Consider the following 22,778-nt stretch of genomic DNA (forward strand, 5'->3'; position numbering starts at 1 on the left):
TATAGCGTGAAAGTGCAGAGGCTGCAACATGTAGCTGCAAGCTGACTAAGTGAACTGCTGGACTCCTTCACCAAGGATAAATACTACTGTGATGAGGGGGACTGTCATTTCAAGTGAACGCAGTTTGTCAGAGAGACCAAAAATCCAGATTGCAGGAGGAGTTAACCACTTACTGTCTGCTGTCTTACCCAAAAAGAGATGCAGGTTCTAGCTGTGGGTACAAAACCAGCACTATCAATTCCCCTTCCTTCCATGTACGTCTGGCTAACTCAGCAGTTAGCACTGCACAGCAGAAAAGCAGAGCTGGTGCAAAGGTCCCAGGAAATGGCTCAACCCCCTTCTCAGGGATTTCACTTCAACCAGCTGTACCCCAGCCCTGTGAAGCAAGTACCCCTTGCAAGGTGGGCTAAAGCAGGTGCCACTCTAGAGCCCATCTTCCAGTTCAGCTCCTGAAAGAAATAGAGTTCCTGCTCCCAAAATGACTCCACAATGCAAAGCAGCAGCACAATAACTGGGAGAAAGATAGAGATGTGTCTCAAAAGCATGCTTCACATCAGTACTAAAAACCTAATACAGGCACATCTAATTAGACCTCAGTTATAGCCCAGATTCACAAACTGCTACAGAAAGAATTATTGACAAACTTCCCCACAAGAGACATCTTCAACAAGGAAGGTAATTTGCAGCTAAATGGATCAACAATTTGGATGATAGCACATTACTAATATTAAAAAGCCATACACATGAATCACATGTGGGGAGATAACCATTTTTAAACGTACCAGCTATTATGGACTTATTGCTGGGGTTTTGCTGGAGCCCTTTGCATCTTGGTTTACAACTGTGGAAGTACATGGAGGATTTAAGCGTTGCTTGATCAAGAACAGTACTTTTCAAAAACAATCATACCTAAGTTTAAGGTAGCTGCTCAGCTGGCTGATATTTTTCTGTAACAGTATTTTTCCAAATTAGAGTTCAAATTTACACACAAGTTACACTTTTTGACTGCATTGTGATTAGTACAATTTTTGTATATTGAGACAATGATACAAAGAAATATCTGAAAGTATGGCATATTTCCCTGGAGGTAGTATTTATATACAGAGTGTTCAATAACCATTTTCTAGTCACTACATTTTATTTAAAAACTAAATCTCTAAAACTGTCTTTTTTTTTTCCACACCTTGCAAGACTAATTTTTTTTGTAAGTCAGACAAAAATGCTATATCAATACATGGCACAAAAACAGTAACCGTCTATAACATCACTGTATCCATACATCCCCCAACACACACTGAATTTAAACTAGTATTAAAGATTTGACATTATTACCCTTCAAGCTTGACATTTAGTTGTTGTTGGCCCTGCCGCATGGGGGACAGAGAACAGGCAGGACAGAAATCCACAGCTTGTGTAATTATGCAGCTTCAGTTTCCCTGCAGAGTATCAGGCAGCAGAGAAAGAAGATGCTGATTCTTTATTCCTTTCCTCAAATGGCAGAAGAGCATTGCAGGGACTTGGAGGAGGGAAAGCATTTCTTAATTCCTCACTGAATCTATTTATTCTTCTCTTCACTTGAGGCAAATTGACAGAGATCACCAGCATTTGAATGCAAAATGGCCAGTATTCTCATAAAAGGATTTGCCCTGTCAAATGCATTATTCATTTGATATAAAATTATTGGCATAATGCAGAAATGTGTCTAAAAGTCTCTTCTGGTTCATCCAGTAGGAACGGATATCTATGTTTTTTTTAATATAAAGACATAAAATATGTATATGAGAAAAAAAATCCAAATTGCCTTCCTCTTGTGTACCAGACATTTGAAGGTTTAAGTCAGTTCAGCACATGAAATAAATGTAAAATTCAAGAGAGAGAAATCAACATGGAAATATAAAAGTAAATCTTGACTTGAACGTGATATATGCATATTATAACTGGAAGCATTAAAACAAAATTATTGCTTAAGTATCAGACCCATGCTGAATTTTAAGCCATTTCTGATTTCTATAGCCTGTCAAAACCTCGCATATGATTTTCATATGGAAGTACCTGCTTAACACAGATTTTTTTTTTTTTTTAATATGATTTGAAGTTGCCAATTGAAATAAGTAGCTTTGCTCATATTTTTGCAACTTAGCTTCCATAAACTTTAAGCATCAGGTAATTACTTTTGTACTCCTGACTTAAAGTATAATTTTCAGGAGAAAAAGACTTGGGTCCTTGATTCAACACCATTTCAATTCCAAGCTCTAGACTATTTCTGCACTGTTTAAAGACTAATGCAGCAGACCATCTGAATTTCAACCTCGAGAGTAATAACATAATATTTGGTTCTTTTGCTCCCTAACAAAAATAAAAGCAACAGGGTGATCCTATAAAATAATAAGATTTAACAAAAATAAACACAGACTTAAGTTTTAATAGTTTGTAATACAGCAAGAACAGAAATGGAGGTACCACTGAACAGTTCAGTAGTGTTACCACAAGATGCAATCTCTCAGGAACATACAGTCTCAATTACAAGTTTTTAAATCAGAACAAGCTTGAATAATAACCTAGCCAGAATACCTTATCCTAGAAAAAAAATTAGAAATGTGAACAAACCAAACATAAGACAGACTAAAACCAGACTCCATATGGACCTCCTCACCCCTAAACAGGGGAAGCATTAGCAGAAGCCTTTGCTTCTGTTCCTGTGTGTTATTTTCCTAAGTGCCTCTTTCCTAATTCTATCCCATGTAGAGACACTGATTTTTATATATACATACACATATGTATATATAGATATACACATACAAACAAAAATTTACAGCTTCTCAAATTAGATACTGATGCAGCCAAGTCAGTCATGACTAACGAGGAAACCAACACCTATCCTGTGTTCAGTGCATAAACATACACATCCGTTTCCCAGACTTTTATATATAAGATGCTTCCTAGAAAAAGGTTTAGCTATACCCAAGAAACAGAGAAGGTCAAAATTTGACATGCCTGCTTTAGAAAGCAGTCATACACAAAGTAAACCAACAATTAATCATCACAGCCATCACTGCTACAAACATATGATACTGGGAATCCCAAGTCTGTTGACTGCAGCTATATGCATTATAAAGCACAAGTAAAATGAAAACATTCCATACTCAAATCTCTTTCCATAGTTTCATTTCATAATATAACTCACCCCTTTTCAGCTATAGAAACACAGTACATGTGAGCAGACAACAAAAAAATATCCTCTAACAAACACCAACATATTTCCTTCATTTATGGGAAAGACAGGCTAACAAGAGAAGGACTACCATACTATTGTCTATTATATTACTCAAAATTCGATTGAACATAGGATGAACACAACCTGGTCTACCAGAGGAATGTATAACAATTACATATGCAAACTTTCTGTTCTAGATAAAGGAAAAAGAAAAAAAAAATCATCCCATGCTCTAAAAGAGGATATACATCTTTGTAAGACTTGTAGAAATTGTGGCATATGGAACACTAGGAAAAGGGCAGAGCAGGGATCTGGGCATGTTGACTGTTACCCACACCAATGCCTGAATAACTACTTGCTGGACTATGCTTAAAACAGGAAAGGAGGACAGAAGCTCAAGTATAGGGGAAATACAAAAATCTGCTATTGAAATGCATTTCAAGCAACATTAATTGCAGAATTGAAGATGAGCAAACCAAACTAGAGGGTACTGACATTTTCTCAACTGACAACTCTGAAAAGAGATGTTTCTAACAACTACACTAGAAAGGGATCAAATGAAAGAACAAACAAATGGGAAAACCAGAGGCTCGTAAATGCAAGTCTTCCTTCAGAGACAAGAACAATATTTTTACAGAACTTAATTCTAACAGTCAGGAAGCTTGTTTCTTAACCTCTTCAATGCTTTGACTTCTATGAATGTTATAAATGCTTACTGCTAAACCACTCACGACTGTTGCCAGTGTCCTGCAAATTTATCACTTCAGTACATCTTTTATTTGCTATCCACAGCTTCTTTTACTAAAATGCCACTTGTTCTTTGCTGAGCTCCTTTTTAAAAAGGATATCAAGATGAAAAGAGAGAGACCAGCAAAATTTATCTGCATTCACCAATCACAACTTACTGATATACAAAAAGTGTCTTGACTAGTTTTATTACTATTGTTGAAATATTTGTATCTATCTTCAGTTCTTAAGCATTCTATGAGCAAGAAAGAATTTTCAAATAAAAAATAAAACCAAAGTGGATGCAAAGAATTTAGTCTTTGTATCACAGTAACTGACCACTCATGCCACTTCTAAAAAACATTCATATAAACTAGGAGGCTTAATACTTGTTGGCAATGCTGTAGGGAATAAATCATTAATTACTAATTAGTTTTGATGTCAGACCTGTAAAGGCTCTGCAACTACTTAGTTGATACCAACTGATCAAACAAGAGGGAGTCTCTAGTCATATTCTGCCAAATATTTGTTAGTCTCCTTAAATGTTAGTAAACAAAAGTGTTCATTTTCACACACTTCCATTCTAGCAGCAGGTACAGGTCACTGACCATAAAACTATCAAAGGACTTAAAATAGAGCAGTCAGACAACTCCAGATGGTAGATTCAAACAAAAAGACCCTGGGAACACTAGACTGCAAAGCACAGATTTGGCCAATGGATGACAGAAAATTCAAGGAAGTCCTTAGTCTATTAGACAGTTTATTCCCTGTGACCAATGTATTATAATTTGAAAAGACCAGATTGTGCCATAAATACCTCCAAGTATAGTAAGAACATTAATTCCACTGATATCACAATAAAATTTGCTCATGATTTAAAATGAGTAAGCTTAAGTTCCAAATTAGAACTGAAATTGTCAGCTCAACCTTTGTAGTCTCATACTTCGTTTATTTATATATCATATGTTAAACAATAAAAAGTGAAAATAAGTTTAAATATTTTAAATATAGTTGAATCTTATTCAATCATACTGTCATTTTATAAACAACCTACAGAAAGAATTGGCCATATGTAGCCATCCTTTTTTACAGATAATTTCTTTTTTTAACTCAGCTCCTATCAAGGAAGAAGGAAGAAAATCTATGACTTAGGAGCTTAGTAATAGAATCATTCATCTGTTGAACTAATGTTTTAATTAGCAGTTGTGTGAAGCAAAGACATATTATTAAAAGTCTCCACGAAAGAATACAACATTGTTGTGTGCTTTACCTTGACTTAGCATGTAACTAGTGTCTATTGAATCTTATTATGTTGAATTGCCCATGTCATCAAAAGCTTTTAACCACATATTTCTATAAGGAGGGGGAAAAAAAAACCCACCCTATTTTCAAACCATTTTTCCAACACCGAAATATTCACTGACAGTCAGTGCTGTAAAACTGAAATAAAAGTGATCATGTTGTCACTGCTGTTTTTTAAAAATGTAACACTTGAACTAAGCAGAATGATACGTTTTCAAGCATTAGTACAGTGGAAATGCACCTGCACTGACAGTTATGATGAGACACAAAAAACAACCCAAACCAATCATAAGCCTCCCAGTAATGACTCACATTGACCTCTTGAGAAAAATATTTCAACACAATGATGCATGTTAAAAAATAGATATATAGTAAATAGGAATACACAGAAGAAACATAACATACAAGCTTTAAATGCTCACCATCTGAATTGGTTTTTTGTGAAGATCTCGTTCAGTCACCAACTTTTCTTGGTCAGTCACATAAAGGCCTTTTTGTGCCAGAGCTTGTATAACAGCATCGTGACCTAGAAGTGGTTTTGCAGCATCACTCTTGAGAATAAGGCTCCCAGCGCGACAGTAGAGTTCTGCAGACAGCAGCAAGTTAACAACAGGTGGCTTAATGTGCTCCTGGTCGTACTGGTCTGTGTAAAATGGTTCTCGTAGTTCTTCTGGAACATTTTCTACAAAGACAAAAAAAAAAGGAAAACAGCACATTAGTCAGTATCAGAAAGGATATAGTATTAGGTGTTTTTTAGATGCATGAATTCAAAATTATGTTAAAGAAAGCATATTCAAGAGAAGGTCAGAGCCTGTACCAGTCATCATGATACAAAACACTGGGGAAAACTGCATACAAAGGTAACACTTGAACTATAAATAGAAACTTACGAAAAATTCAAGAATCATTCCACATTGCAAAGGCCACACCAGAAGGCCAACCTGTGGTTTCCAGCATCATTTAAAATTTCTTGGTTTCTCCAAATACATGCCCAAACATTCTCATTTCCTTTGGCATGTTATATAGGTCAGACATATAAAGGCAAAACAACATCCATTTAAACATAAAACTCTGCCTCTATTACAATAATAAAATGGAAATGGAACATTATATTTTAGCACAGAATAATTTGAGATTAAAAGGGAAACTTACAATCAGCAATCTTACAGGTTTCATATACACACAAAAAATTTGATTACTGTACTACCTATTTCAAAGGTCCTACATCACAGAATGATAACAATCCAGCAGTTAAGCATAAATACATGGATGTTTTACTAGAATTAAAAGGATTGAAAAATGGAGAAAAAAATATTTTCCTCTAACAAAACATTGAATTCTTATTTTTCTATTTGTATTACTCACTTCCCTTAAAACTGTGGCTTCCCTCCATTTTCAGCGAACTGGCTTAGCACCCACAGAAAACTATGCAAGATTCTATCAAGTTCATGCTGAGATTGTAGCCCCAAAATTAGTATTCCAAGACAATCTAAGAGTTTTTCCAAATACATTACAACACAATACAAGCAGACTATACTTAAATTGTTGACCATAAAAGTAATAGTTAAAAATTAAATATGGTACCAGATCAAATGAAATAACCAGTGAAGTGGAAAATTCCTTAGACATGGTTTCAAACTTCACATTTCTAGACATATACATTGCAAGATGCTCCATTTTCCTTGTGTAAGAATTTCATTCTCCATTGTTGTAAAATTAGTTGAGTCAAAAGCATTTAAGGGATAAAGAATATATGATTCTTTTCCTGAGTACAAATGGAAAAGCCTGTTTAATTGCTACAAGAAGAAAAAGCGCATCTGAAAACAGTGATTCAACTCAAGGTTTCTATCCCCTTTGCCTTCAGCTGGATAAATGGCTCAGCAGACAAGGTTTGAAGCAGAGGGTGAAGTAAACAGCCCAATATGGGTGGAGTAGGAGAGAGGAAAAAAACCCAGAACATGCCATCACAAGATAATGACAGATTATCTTCTTCCTTATACATATTCTGTTGCAGTTCATTTACTTCCATTATGGGCTTTGCAAGAAGAGCTACTGGCCTTCTGGCTGTGAAAGGAGAAGATATGCATCATAGAGCGCAAAAAGGAAAAGAAATATTACACGTACTTTCTTAAATGTTTTCAGGATGGTAAAAAATGGATAAGAGATTGCTTCTTATTTGTCAATTCAGAATATAAAGGGGAAGAGAGGTATAGTTTATAATTTGCTTAAACAAGAACCCTAAATTTGGCTAGAAAGCTGACAGCTCTGCTTTAGAACACAGATCAGAACATACTGTCAGCAAAAGTAATTTGCCCTTTAAAATACAAGCCTAATGCCTAACAACATTACTTAATTTACAAGATGATAATAAAACTACTAACAAAAAAAATCTACCAGTGCAATGATATTGCAGTCTTCTCTTGTGCTTCTCAGCCTCACTTTCTGACTCTATAGAACCTAGAGTCATACAATAATACAAAAAGCACTTATAATTAAAGAGCTCTGTAAGCTTCTAGGTATATACTTCCCTTGGTCTTGTTTCCATCTATCTCAATTCTACCTGTCCTTCTTTCTTTTCTGTTTGCCCCTACGTTGTCAATTTAAAAATTAAGCTCATTATTTCTGAAGTCCTTAATGATCCATCTTCACCTAGATGTCAGGAACTCAATCATCTTCACAACTTTATCCTCTGTAATTCCAAATGCAACTTTTAAGGCATCTTCATGCTATTTCTTCAAGCTAGAGAACATTAGAAAACATGCTTTGTAAATATCTCATGATGCACATGCAGTAGATTTTGCCTTTTTTGAAAACAAAACACACCCTTTTTGAATGATATAGGAAGTTAGATAGGGTGGGGGGCAAGAGAGAGGAAGAGAGAAAGCCATTCATAATTTCTTAGAAGACCTTAAAAAGCCTCATTCCTATACGAAAAAAAATCTCTCTTGAAGCAGGAGCAGTTAGCTATGCAGAAACAGAAGTCACACACTCTTTGTTTCAGATTTACTGAAGACATCAACAGATTAAGCCTGAAAATTTGAGCCAGAAGAGAAATCCAAAAAACAGGAAATGCCAAACCCATCAGTAGTTTCTGATCTTCTGTACCACTGAAACAGACCCTAAATTGACATAAGATGCAATAAATGCATTTATCACTAAAGAAAGATATCCACTACTGGGGTTTAGTAATAAAAAAAACTCAACACTCTTAATTTTTTTTTTTTTTAAATCAAGATTATAACTCTCAAAGGAAAACAGAATTACTTATAAAGGATATTTTTGCTTCTGAAAAATACAGAAAAGACAAAATTGGATGCATGCAATTTCATTTATTTCATTGGTTCTGACAAAAATCTGGAATAGAAACTTCCTAGTGTTCATAAAAATAGAACTGGAAAATACATTTCTTAGGGAAACAATACAGAAGCAAGGAGCTAGGAAGAGAAACTGTTACTACATACATATTCTGAATTTATTAAAAAAAAAAAAAAAGTGAAAGCATTCATATAAGGAATCCCTGCTGCAACAAGATCAAAAGTCTTCACGAAAATTCCCATCAGAGTTCCCTTCACACAGACAGAAACACATGCACTTTTCCCCACTTAGTGTATCAAACTGTTTGATACCGGAATAGATCTTCATAGAAGATTCAAACCCTGTTCTCATTTTTGTTACAGTTAAAAAGAAGTGCAGCAGCTAGACACAGAGGAAACTCTTCCCGTTACTGATCTCAAAGCAGCTGCCTTTCCAGGGTCAGCATGCATTGCCTCTGCAGCTCTGTGGAAGGGAATTTCAAGGCTACATCAGTTCTCAGCAGATTACCAGAACAACCAACAGGGTCAAAACCCTTCATTAACAATTCTGGCAGGATTGACGATTGTTAGGCAGACAAGAATCCTAATGCTAATTCCCAATATGTGCATTTTACCAGTCCCTTTGCCCAGCTAAGAGTCTTCCAAGATTAAACTCCAAAGCAGATGAACAGTTTTGAGATAAATACCTTGTTGTACATACTGCCTTAAAGTACAATTTGACCTTGAAATTTGTGGCAAAGCACAGCAAGTGGGTTAGAGAGATACACTGGGGACACTGCGTTAGCAGGGAGTTGAGCACATGAAACAGGGATGAGACCAAGGGAGTGTTTCTGCTGGCACAGCAGTGGGGGTCTCACAGCGCTCTGCCAGTCCACTCGCACTGTGCAGCGGCCACGAGCTGCTACAAGGGAAATTTCAAATGGATAGACATAAGAAAACTCTCTGCAGCGACAACAGTGGGGCACAAGTTGCCTGGGGACCCGCCTGCCAAATCACTATCCATCAGGAATTTCAAAACTTGAGCAGACATGGCCCTGACAAACCTCTGCTGACTTTGAAGCCAGCTCTGCTTGAACAGGAGGTTAAACTAGATTATCTCCAGAGACTGCTTCCACCCTGTTTTTTCCCTAAAATTGTCAACATGACAACAAGTTTAAACTTTGGAAATATTTTTTTGGTATATGTTTAAAAAAAAAACCAAACAAACAAAAAACAAAAACAAAAACCAGAAAAATTGACATTTTGAATTCTGTAAATACTGAACTATGAAGAGAATACATGAAGTTAATGCACAAGTTCAACAGATAGGGAAAAGAACAAAAAGGAAATACCACAATAGCCTAAAACAATAACATAAATTTAATAATCAGGCTAACTATAAAAGAGTATTCAACATAACTTCATGGTCATTTTTCCATAAATTATAATAGACCCAAAAGTCCTCTCTTTGGAGGCTCTCTTTAGAGATGAACAAAGAAAGGACTTATTCCAAGCTTTAAAGTAAAGAGCGGATTATTATTATTTCATATGATAGAACTGTAACTTAACTTTCCATTGAAAAATACCAATTTAAAGAGAAGGAATCACCTAAAAATAATTCATGGCTACCACCCCTGAATTTGCTTTTAGAAGCTGTTTTATAAACAAACCTCTCAGCTCAGGTAAGCATTAATTACTCCTTGGAGGATGGTATAAATTCCTCCTTTGGAAAAAATTACTTATATTAATGTGGAAAGTCTACACTTTCTTTAAAAATAAACTGGTTTTTGTTTTTTTTTGTAAAATTTCCAGACTTCCACACAGATGAATACAGTCCTTTGAGTTATGCAACTGTTGAGTTTTTCAAGTTTAAAAGAGTGAACAATCTCAGATTTATGAAAGTTTGCATTAAGGAAGTGCAAAAGCTTAGAAGTCTTTGTCAACAAGGTCTCTCTTTTTTTTGAGGATAATATGAACAAGTTAAAGTATTTCACCATGGGCTTTCTAATTAAAATATACATAATTCTTGGGAGCTACAAGGGCACATTAAACCTCAGCCTAGGAAACTTTCATCTCCATAGGTTACTGATGGCAGTCAAGAAAGGCACTAAGAAAAAAAAGAAGTCTAGAAGACTTTGATATTTAATACAGAATTATCTCATGAAAATTCTGACTAATACATCTAACCACTCCCTAGTACAAGCCAGTAGATGAATTTATGCTGAATCTTAAAGGACCTGCAGGACTGCAAAGTTATGCTTTTGCCATAAGGTAATAGTGCTAAGTTACTTTATTCAGAGTCCCACTTACCAACGAGGACTCTGGTGTCACATTAGCCATTTGGACACAAGAGAGAAGAGCTACCATGGAAGAGTTTGAGGACACAGAACACAGAGGAGTGTAATTTATATTATTTTGCTTCTGATTGATTTCTACTGTTGCCTCAGCAGAAGATGGAGACACTTCAGTTTGCTATTTTATTTTGGAGACACCTTCATGGGCTCTAATGGGTACTCCAGTTCTAATACTTACAGATCAAACTGATGCTACTGAAGAAAGAAAAATTATTAAACTAGATGTTCTATCAGGAAGCAGAAAATTAAATGAGGCAGTTGATATTAAAAAATAATTTTTACTTTTTGGTTTGTTAAAGCACTCTGCTACTTAGGTTGTTCCTGGCCAGCAGGCAGTATGTGTACTCCTGCCTAGGGGCAAGTATCTAAAACGTTAACTTCTAGAAATTTATGGCAGACTGAATTTCAGTGTTACACTTCTTAACTTTGTCCACCTAACTAAACTGAACCCTACCCGCTTGCCCCTAGATGCCACAAAAATAGACCACTATGCACCACTTTGACAGCAGTTCTGCACTTACGAGGAATCCCTTATTAAAAACAAACACACATCAAAAGCATTTAAGGACAAAACATGCACAGGTTCTACCTTCACAGCCCACCCAGATTATTTTTTGAGCACTGAGAATTATGTAAGAAATGCTCTACTGAGTTGCACTAATTGTCCATCCTGTCCGATATTCTGTCTCCAGCAGCACAATAGGAAGCGCTACTAACCCAGCACACAGAATGGAGCTGGTAGGGGCATTTGCTACTAAAATTGGGAAGAATAACATCTACTCTATGAAAACCTGCATCTTGATTCAGGTTTTGATAAACAAAAGAATGACTTAGAATTAACCTTGGCAGTAAAGGTATCAATTCTTACTAGCATAAATGCCTTCAGAACTTTTTTGGGGAAAGGTATGAGAAATATAAGGATGACAGTATAGTTATAATCCCACCTCACCCAGCTAGCACCCAGACGACTCTGACTGTCAAGATATTATTTAAATAGCATGTGAGATGGGGCAAAAGGTTGTTCAGAAATTTAGAGATAAATGCTTTTCTTGAGCTCTTGTAGGACTTAATTAAACCAAGAAAACTTTTTGCTAGCCATAACTACATAGACTTGAGCTGACACATCTGCTTTGGTGTCCTGTTTACAGGTTCTCTTAGCTTAAGACTGCTAAGAGAAACAGCTAGAACTACACAACTCATATTATGCAAATAGTTTTCAAACACTACATTGCTGCTCCATAGCAGAAAGGTTTATTACTACCACCTGGTCCAGTAATAATGTATTTTCCAACAAATAAAAGTGTGTGTGAGAAAAAGAACTCATTTTTTCTTGCAAAGTCTTGTAGGTTTTTCACTCCCAGACCCATTTTCCAGAATGATCAGCAAAAACATTCATTCATAGCCCTGAGTTTACCAAAGGAACTAGTCAAAAGTTACTTCAGGAGTGGAATTGTATCCAGTTTTGCTCATTAAAATCCACCAGCTAGCTGTATAAGCGAAATGACATAACATTTCATATCAGAAAGGTGATCTGTTCCTGATTAACAGCATATAAATACTCCTGAAGTTGGAATGGTTTTGGTTTGAAATGAGAGTCACCTTTAAATACAGAATTGCAGAAGTAACACAACAGTTTACCCTACATCATGGGTGGATGGAGAGGAGGTTAAAATATTTCTGCAGAAGTAACTGTAATGATTGACAAAAAAAATATATAAAACAGAAACTAGGTATAGATAGAAGAAATATATCTCATCACCTGCCTCACCTAGAGCATTTGGCTACAGTCTCTTCATCAAATCTATTCCATTCTGCAGACAGGCACTTCAGCTGTAAGGACAAATAGGCTGAGAATAGGCTCAATGACATGAAGTCACAGAACAGATTACGAACAACCTCACCTGAGGTCTATCATGTAGTAAGAACCCTGGCAACTGTTAACTTAATAACTCATCTTCCCATACATGGAGTCTACAACCTCACATGACTTTGCCAAACCTAACAGGTCAGAAACTCTTATAATTTTATGTATTTTACTTAAAAAAATTTAAAAAAAAAATCTACATTCAAACCGCGATTTAAACATGTTCTACAGAAAGGATTGATAAAATCAACTTCTAAGTAGACCATCTCAGTTGATAATTAGTCAAATCAACTGATTTTACTAGGATTTACCAAAGCATCAATTTGTCAGCAACTATTGTAGAGAGGCAATGGAAAGGAATCTATTAAAAGGAAAAATCCTCACAAGTATCACAAACATTTGCTTTTATACTCCAAGCTCTTGTGCAAGTTTTTGCTAGCTGCCATACTGAATAAAAGAAATACGGTCTGCTAGGAAAAGATTAAAAGACATTCTGGCCTGCAAAACCCAACATAACAGATGAGAATATTTAGTTAAAACTTGTTTCTGTCAGATACACGATGTTCATTTCCTCCCTTCATGGTTCTACTGGCAACATCTGCAAACAGCACTAAGAGGCTGCATATGAATTCTGAAACTATTAATCATCAGGAGAAAGCTATTTTTAAGTTTCTTGGGTAATGTTTAGTTGCAGATTATGTTATTTGTAATCTACTGCTTCAAACACCTATAAAGGATAAAATTAATGTTAAAAGGGTGGATGGACTATTTTATTTTGACTGCGGAAAACACAACAACGTTTAAGACAAGCATTCAGACTAGTGCAGGTAGTTTTTTTTTAGTTTACTCCTGTCAAAAAAAATCCCATGCTAAACCAGTGAAATGTATTACTGTAACACGATAATACATTGCATGGATAGTACAACGGCACCAGATTTAACTTGATTTTAATTTTTTCCCCATAATTTTCTGAGAATTGTACATGTCAGACATAGTCTTAACTATTATAAATGGGATGCAAAGCTGTCTGAAAAAAAATTTCATAAGTATTCAGAGGTCCCCTATCAAATGGGAATAACATGTACTTCAAGGTTCAAAAATTAGTATTTTCATCTATGTCAGCGGAGATTCTGGAGAAGAGATTCCAAGCTACAATGGGATTGAAAGCATTTTGAAGGACAAAATTGTAACTCAAGATGATTTTGATAAATGGAAGGAGTGGTTTGAAAATAGGATGCAGTTATATAAGTATAGATGCAAAGCAGGAACCTACAACTGAACAATTACAAGATGGGAACAACTGAGTAGGCAGCAGTTCTGCAGAGGCAGATATGGAGCTACAGTGAATCACAGACTGAATGAGTCAACAATTCTAGGCTGATGCAAAAAGGACAATAATCATATTCTAGTGATTAAATGAGAGTATTATAGGTTGGAAAGAAGAAGTAATTTTTCAAATCTACCCTGTGCTGGTAAGGGTTTAGCTGGACCATCAGATCTAGATTTAAGTACAGAACTCATCCAAAGCTAACCACTGAAAAAATACAGAGGGGAAAAAACAAAAACAAAACACCAGACATACAAAACACAGAGTCCAAACCCACTAGACTTACAAAACGAAGTTGAAAAAAGTCTTTTTTGTTTGAACGGTAAAATAGAGAGGAGACAATGTTTTTATTATGTGGAAGGTGTTATAAAGAGGTAAGAAGCCCACCACTCTCACATTTGCTGGACATAGGACAAGTAGTGGGTTTACAGTGTAGCAAAAGACATCAAGATTATTATGCTGTTTAACATCTAGAGATAAATAAGGATTCAAATAGACTACCAGACATACCATGGAATCTCTATAATTACAGATTAAAAAAAGAAAAAAAACACAACAGGCTAAACAAACATCTGTCAGGAATGATGTATATTTAGCTCAGCCTGTCTTCAGGATGGCAGATGGATAACAAATTTTCCAGCCACATTTTCTATGACTACAGTAGAGTAAAAGACAAAAAATTCACACTTCAGAATAATGAAATTCACTTCTATTGTTTTAGAAATTAAAAAGGACAGAGTAACACAACATCAAGACTTTTTTTTAAATTATGCCTGTTACACTTTTAAGTTAAAGTATATAATATCAACACAGTTCAATCACTTCTTTGGAAAGCAGTTTTTCTACACTGAAATGGTTAACTTCCAGCAGAGGACATTAATGCTGAAATTTAATGTTTGCAGATTTAATTTCTAAGGTCAAATATTCCCACTTTCACACTTTTTGTTAATTTTATCCTCTTTCAGTTACTGTAAGTTGTTTTGTAAAAATAAAATCATTTAAGTGACACATTTCACCTGACCTGTCCTAATGCTGGTACATTTTCTTGTCACAAAACATCAAGGCATGAAATCCTACACTCCCCTTAACACTTAAATATGACTGCTGTCCTTAATTAGTATTTCTTAATAAATTCTTCATACAAGATGCCTTCAATCTGACTTAGTATACTTGTACTCTCATAAGAGACCTTACTATAATAATAAGACAAATTACTTTGAATGCGTTACAGGCCAGACTACTCTTGCAGCTTCACTGAGGAAAACAGCAATATATAATTCGTCTTTCAGTTTCTGGATGCAGATATCAATCATTAGACACCAAAAGCCACTACTAAATGTTAAGGAACAGAACTTATTTCAAAGTCTTTTTTTAATGAGAGAATTATCTTCACAACACCTAGCCAAGCCATATCCACAATTTTGATTGTATTAAAATATGCTTTTAAGAATGTGATCTGTGTCCACTGAAAGATGTGTCCATTTGATATATAAAAATTTCATTTCTTCAATAGATATATGACTGCAACAATTTAAGCTTTTCATTAATCAAAATGAATGGCATTAATTTATTTCAGAGAGGGTGAGGAAAAACTCCTTCACTTCTCCTGCCCACTTAAGGAATGCCAACATTTCAGGGATAAAAAAAGAAATTAAATGTGGCATTCATAAACATACTAATCATCCTTTCTAATTCCTTTGTACAAATGCATACAGCAATAGGTAGAAAGCATGACTGAGGTTGTGATCCACTCCAAAGAACCAAAACAAATAATTTAACAAACCCCAACTTTCTTCCTTCTTAGAAAAGGTGAAGGTCAGTTCTTCTGTTTCACTCCAAATATAAAGGAAACAGACATGTACTGCAGACATGCAAGTCCTGTACACGCTTTCCCTGCTTCAACCACAAACTCTTCTTTGGGGCTACTAGTGATATTAACCTAGTGCAAGAACAGTGAGATCAGAAACACTACAACTGTGTATGTTAACCTCTCTTCCTACCATTACATTATGGCAGTATTTAGAGGGCAGATGGAGCTGTTATATCCTCTAATCATGCTTCATTTGTGCATCTCAGAACCACCATAGTAATTAAGAGAAAGACTAAAGGAATTTGGTTTGGATCACACTATAGAAAAGTAGCAGAAAAGTACCCTGCAAATTGCTTTACACATCCAATGGCAACTCGACCAATATAAACCAGGACACTTCAATCACAGGCTGAAAATTTGTCAGACTCCAGTAGAAAAACATTTTCAGAGTAGAATGCTGGGTTATATAATAATTGCACAAGCACCAAGCTACCAAAAAAGATAATTATCTAAAAATATTGAACCAAGTACTTCCAAGAATTTTCAATACTACTGTTTTACCTCTCATGCCTGCATAGCTAATGACGCCATACATAAAAATATTTTATACTTGCTGAGATTTCACAAAGGAAAGCAAGGAGAGTTTATTGACAAATCTTTATATGGAAACAATATTTTGATGGGTTTTCTCTTTCTAAAGTGAGGAACATGCACTTTATTTCAGTAGCTACTAACCTTACTGAAATTTCACAAGGTTCAACTACTTTGGAAGTAGTTTTTTTGGAAGCACCATGTTCAATATCATCAATTCCCAGGGGCACCACAAAGGTACACCTTTAACCCTGTTCAAATACATAACAATGCTCTGGCCCTAAAAGCAAAAGGTGCAGAATTCCAGAAGGAAGAACCTTGTCCTGTTATTCTACAAATAATATGGGTAAAAATATTGACTGTTACTGTCTAACTATTTTTTCAAAGAAAAACCTTATCTTTAAACCACATAAAATCAAGTGATTAATATACTACAGATATATATGGATATAGTTAGATATATAAACGCACAGCTTGGTAAATTTTCAAAAAGCTTCCTTCAGAACTCTGCAAGTCTGGTACTCCTCCAGGCCCAACAATATTTCAGGCATAGAATAACAGGTCTGGTATTCCTCAAGGCCCAGGTTTTCAAAGACAGGGCAGTAATGCCTTTCAGAGGCACTACAATCAATTCCATTTACGCTCACAGACAAGGAGAGCCTTCTGTATTGTGCAGGCCAAAACCTGGCATTAAACGCTCTTTCTCCCGAAACCCTCTTACTGCTTAACCTCTCCAATGGCTGCAGGCACTGTCACACATGTCAGAACTAACAGCACACATCCATTTGCACTGCCAGCCCACAATTCAGCTCCTAAACAACGTTAGAAAAATTTTCGAGGCGACAGACAAACATGGATTGATGGTGTTTTTTCACATTCTAGAAGTGTGATCCGGGGAACACATAAGACAAAATTTATAGAGCTCGATTCATTAAATAAAAATCGCAGTAGCTCTAATACACAGAAATTACTCACTAATAGAAGCGGTGGTACTATTCCAAAAAGATTACATGGTAATCAAAGAACAAACAAAAGACAACCAGAAAAACCCCACACGACGTGAGGGAACGAAAAGCCGAGGGACCAGCCCCGAGCCCTTCCCTGCGCACCTCCCACCCCTCCCAGCTCCAGGAAGGACTCGCACGTCCTCAGGAGCGAAGCAACCGAGCAGGAACCACCATCAAAGAAAGGGAAGAAGAAGACGCCACCTACCTGTCCCAAAGGCTTTGGCCACCAGCCAGGCGAGATTACAGGCGATTTTTGCTCGGGAGAAATCATAATGGTCAAAGGGTTTGATGGCAGGAACAATGAAAGTCTTCCTCATCTCCTTGGCGTCTGCAGCATCCCCCATCTTCTCACAGGACCCCCGGCAATTCCGAACTTACATGGTGGTTCCTCCTCTTTCCGCGGCCGGGAGAGACGGCTGGGAAGGCGCCGGCAGCAGCTGAGGGCAGCGCCGAGCCCAGCTGTCCGTAAAGGGCTAACACCGCCTCCTGCCTTCCTCCGCACAGGAATGTGGCAGAGCCCGAGTGTCCTCTTCTTCCTCCTCTTCGCTCTTTGTCTCAATTCACTCACGCCGCCGCCCCCCACCCTCCGAAAAAAGGCCTCCAGTGGCCCCGGTCCCCCCTTCCCAGGGGAGCCCCTCTGGCCAGGGCTGGGCGCGCCAGGCCGCCGCGGCCGCCAGCCCCCCGGCGCAGAGCGGGAGCCGCCAGCAAGGCCCCCACAGCCGCAGCGGGCCGGGACGCGGCCCTTCCTGGCCCCGGCAGAGGCGCCGAAATGTCAAAGCGCCGGGGACCGGCCCCAAAACGCAGCGCAGCTCGCCCCGGCTGAGCGGCTGCCTGCAGCGGGCCAGGAGCAGTGCCAACTACCCCGCCGCTGTCCGCGCCCGGCGCTGCCCCAGCGGCCCCTCAGCAGGACGAGGCGCTCCCGGCTCGCTCGGCAGCTGCCGCTGCGGTTTTCCACCCGCGGCTGCCGCACTGGATGGGCGATGTGCGGCTGCGCATGCGCTGACGCCGCGGCCGCCGCCGCCGCCTCCCAACTCGGGCGGGGCGGGCCGCCCTCCGCCGCTGGGCGGTCACGTGGCCGCCTGCTCCTCACAGGGGGATTCTTGGCGCGGGCCGGTCGGGGTGGGTGTCATCGGGTGTCGGCCAGGGGCGCCCAGGGAGCTCCCAGGGAGCTCAGGCAGGTTCAGCCTTGTCTTAACCCAGCGGCAGCGGGAGACGGGGCGGAGTGTTTCCCGCCGGTAAGGGGGTGCCCGGCCGCGGGGAGAAGGGCGGTGTCCCTCGTTTGCGAGGCCCACCCGTTGCCGCCGTCGCCGATTTCCACAGCAGGGCTGGGCGGCCCTTCCCGCGCGCAGCTGTCGGCCTCTGCGGCGGCTTGTGGGCAGGTCGGGATGGGCCCCGGCGCTGGGGACACAACGATCCTCGGGCGTGAGGGGCTGAGGCGCCGCGGCCCCTCGCCGCGGGGACAGCCGGTGCGCCCGGGAGCGCTGCCGAGGGGGCGGGCTTCGCACCCCTCCGTGTGTGCTTGTCCTTTCTGCTTTAAGTTGCGACTGTATACACCTTCTTGAATACTCCGGTTGAAAAATGACAGAGCCTTGAAATGGTTCAGGGCCTGCTCACATAATAGCCGTAATAACAGGCAGTAGTAATAATTAGTGCCAGAGACCATCTGCTGTGTTGCTCACGCGTACCTGGGCTGTTTTTGGAGGTGTGTAAAGTCACTTCAGCAGTGGCCTGTGTGGAAAGAAGTGTTAGTCACAGTAGGAACGAGTAACTGGGTGATTAATGTCTTGGGTTCCAGCAATTAGATGAGTTGGCTTTGAAGTGCGGGTCTGAGGGGGTGGCCGTGCCGGTGCCCGTCTCTCCCTGCACGGGCACCGAGTCATTGGGTGACCAGCAGTGCCAGAGGGTACTGAATTTGTGCTTTTTGGTAACGAATACTTATTGTGCTGGTGTAATATAGAAGCATGTCCTCCTTCCCGCCAGCCTGGGTGTTCTAGCAGCTATTTGGTAAGACAGTTCAAAATGCTAATTTCTTTTTATAGCTAGTTTTTTTGTCTGGCTGAGCTTTCTTGGATCACTAAAGGACCACTCCTGGCTTACAGTAATTATTAGTTAACTTGCTGCCTTTTTTTTTTTTTTTTCTCCCTTTGTGGTAATTTAGCAAGTGTGTTCCCAAACTGTTACAGTGGAGGATGGCTGTCTGAGGTTGGTTGGTTTCATTGTGTTTTTTTTTTTAAGCCCCACTGAGTCTGGAAAATAATATTTAGACACAGTCGTAGCATTATACTAAGGTTTCAAATAATATTTTATCCAGACTGTTTTATCTTTGTGCTTGAAGTGAACTATGAATCAATCTGGAGAAAGATTTTCCATTGTTACGTGTCTGTGTATGCTTCTAGCACTTCATGTGCACGCCGATACAAATATCATGATTATGAGGCCATAGTGTACTCTACAGTTTTGCTGACATGAATCTATATTTACTAGTAATGAGTAAATGAAAGGGTTGTGGAAGTCAACATTGGGAGAGATTATTGTTGACTATATCCCCATATGCTGACTGGGACGGGATTCCTAAACTGTCCTGCATACCACTTGTAAGTGGTACATAGCTAGCTGCAAAACTAGAAGCTGCTGTTGGCAGTTTTCAGCAGAAGGGAGGGGAGAAGGAAAGTTTATAAATCCTTGTTTTAGCACACTTACGACTGAAATTCGCAGATCCTCTACAGCAGAAACAGGAATAATAATACCAAATTAACATACAGGTGTGACTTGGGAAAGTGTTCTCTATTTAGAAAGAGTACATGCTTAGTTTTCACCAACTAAAGTAAAACCTATACTTGCTTGTTTTCCTGGATTTTTTTTTTATATACTTTGGAAATAAGTTACATTAGATGCTTAACATTATTTTACTATATTTTTACATTGCTACTATATAACTAGTTTAATTATTCCTATATATTTAACAACAAACACATGGAATTCATAAGCCTTAAAACCTCAAATGATTAGAGCTACAAAAAAAAGAAGTCCCAGATCCCAAGTCTTTTGTTTCTTGTTTATCCAAAATAATAGCTAAAAATTAGATCAATCTGCTGAAAAACATGGTTAGCTTAACTATAAGGCAACATTATTTAGGTATGATAGGTATAGGACCCACTTTGAGAGGTCAAAAGATTACAAACTAGTACCCATAAAATTATACAAAACTTTCAGAAATGGCTTTCTTACAGAAATGTGTCAGAATCCAAGTAAGGAGTCATCAGTTATATTTAATGGACTCCTGTATTTATCATCTATTTCTGTGCATTGCAAAACATCACCAGTATGTAGGTACTGTACATTGGGACTAGTGACACCTACCTGAAGCAAATAAAAATGTGGTCTGATCTTCCAAAATTTTTGCAATTGTGAGTCCCTTCTTACTTAAAAAAAAAAAAAAAAAAAAAAAAAAAAAAAAAAGTGAATATTTCTTTAAAGATTGCATCTCAAAAATTGCAATAGATACAGTTATTGGTAGGTGCGTTTATAAACATGGCTCTCAGTCTAATTTAAACTACAGAAGTTTTTGTGAGTGCAGCCTTTGTGCCGATTAAACCTGTTCAGAGTTGCAGAACAAAATCTAAAAAAGCTGTCTTGTGGTAACTGCCATCAATGTGGTTTTTAATTTGCTCACTGCTCTTAGAAGTGAATGCATGAATATAGAATCTAAGATGTGCAAGTGAAAAAGACGATATCACCACCAGTTGCTGGAGTTTTTGTACCGGTTCTGCTTTTACGGACATGCCAAAATAGGATCTTGCTTATTGCATTGTCAAAGATATCAACGGTCAACACGGAAAATGATTAAAATTTGCTCTAATTGTTCAGAATAGATAAATATAAAAACTGAATGAGGAGTCACCCCCTTCTGCTCAGCTCCTGTTTATTCATCTTAAAATATTTTAAATAGTGTTAGTCTCTTCTGTACACAATCTTTCTTCTGCAAAGTGTTTTATACTTTAAAGTTTATTCCAAGTGGAAGGCAAAGTATTGAGGATTAAAACAAGCAACTCACAGACTTTTTCTTTTTTTTTTAACCTTCTTTCTCCCTTCCTTTCCCCTCCCTTTACCCCAAATTAGAAACCCATTCTACTAGTCTTATCCTGTAGTTACATCATAGGCCTGATTCTTCACTGTCATGTATCTGGCCATTTACACAGTGGGTGCACCAAGCCTGCAGTCAGTCTCAGGCAACAGGAACAGATATGACCATGAAGCAATGAATAATGGTGTGGGTGACAGCTGTTGCTAATAGTCTTAACCTTGGAACATAGTGGAATAAACCTAGACTAACAGTTTTATACCTCTGGTTTTTCACTTGTTTTAAGATTGACTTGGCTTCTGGAGAGGCTACGTATGGAGTAGATGCCCTTAGACTAAATTCAGGCAAACGCTGGGTTACAGAGTGTGTTCAAACTGCAATAAGATTTCATTGTGTAATTTCTTCCTTCACAATACTTGAATATCAAGGTAAAGTAAAATGTTTTAAATTAGCACTACCACTACTGTTTTTGTCATGGCAAACTTGGTGCTAAGTGAACAGCTAGCTTATCAGGCTACCTAAAAAAGAGTAGTAAAAATATTCCCATTTCAGATTAACTGGTTGTATTATGGCAAATCCATAAACACAGCAGTTCACAGCAACTATTCTGTTTCAGGCCTGATGTTGGAAAACAGTAAGGAATAGCACCATGGGGATATTATCTTTAATTGCTTCTGTCAAATTTGCCTGTTTAAGGTGATCTCATCTATTTTCCTTAGCTTAAAGGATATCAGTCGTGGTAGAAATGGTAGTGGTTGAGAGGACGGCTGCGCCCTGTGGCCTGTAACCTTAGGCAAAGAGGCAGCATGCACAACTTGCTGTGATAGTGTCAGACTGGCAACACACTGACCAAGAACCAGTCATGTCCCAATGTGACCCTTATGAAACGTGCTTGTTGACTTCAGGAGGTTTTGTGTTGGCTATGTGAGGTTGAACAGGTCATCTGTAAATGATTCTGTAAGGTTATTACAGCCTAAGGATGACTTGTGAAATGGAATTACTGATATTCCAGCCTCTTAAACTTACTAGATTTTATTAAATAGACTTCTTTATAAGTAATGCTAAAACCAGTAAAACTGTAGGAGTTAAGAAATTATGTTTTTAAATAGGTATGAAATGCATGTATATATTTTCTGCAAGCTAGGAGTTTTCTCAGAGGATGGTTTTGAAAGGGAGCATGTTCTTCCTGTTTCAGGGTGATACAAAAGT

The 22,778-nt window shown here is 38.1% G+C and overlaps 1 protein-coding gene across 1 annotated transcript in view; it reads right to left on the bottom strand.

Annotated features, from left to right (window-relative positions):
• CAMSAP2 (calmodulin regulated spectrin associated protein family member 2) overlaps positions 1-18,412 on the bottom strand; it is an 85,709-nt gene extending 67,297 nt beyond the window's left edge. Inside the window, exons 1-2 of the mRNA XM_080348559.1 lie at positions 17,694-18,412; positions 5,665-5,924 (exon numbers count right to left, since the gene is read on the bottom strand). Of these exons, the coding sequence (XP_080204685.1) occupies positions 5,665-5,924; positions 17,694-17,832 (399 nt within the window). The 5' untranslated portion in view covers positions 17,833-18,412. The remainder of the gene's footprint in view (positions 1-5,664; positions 5,925-17,693) is intronic.
• Positions 18,413-22,778: the final 4,366 nt, after the last annotated feature.

The sequence above is a fragment of the Nesoenas mayeri genome (genome assembly GCF_963082525.1).
Source record: "Nesoenas mayeri genome assembly, chromosome: 8".
NCBI lineage: Eukaryota > Metazoa > Chordata > Aves > Columbiformes > Columbidae > Nesoenas > Nesoenas mayeri.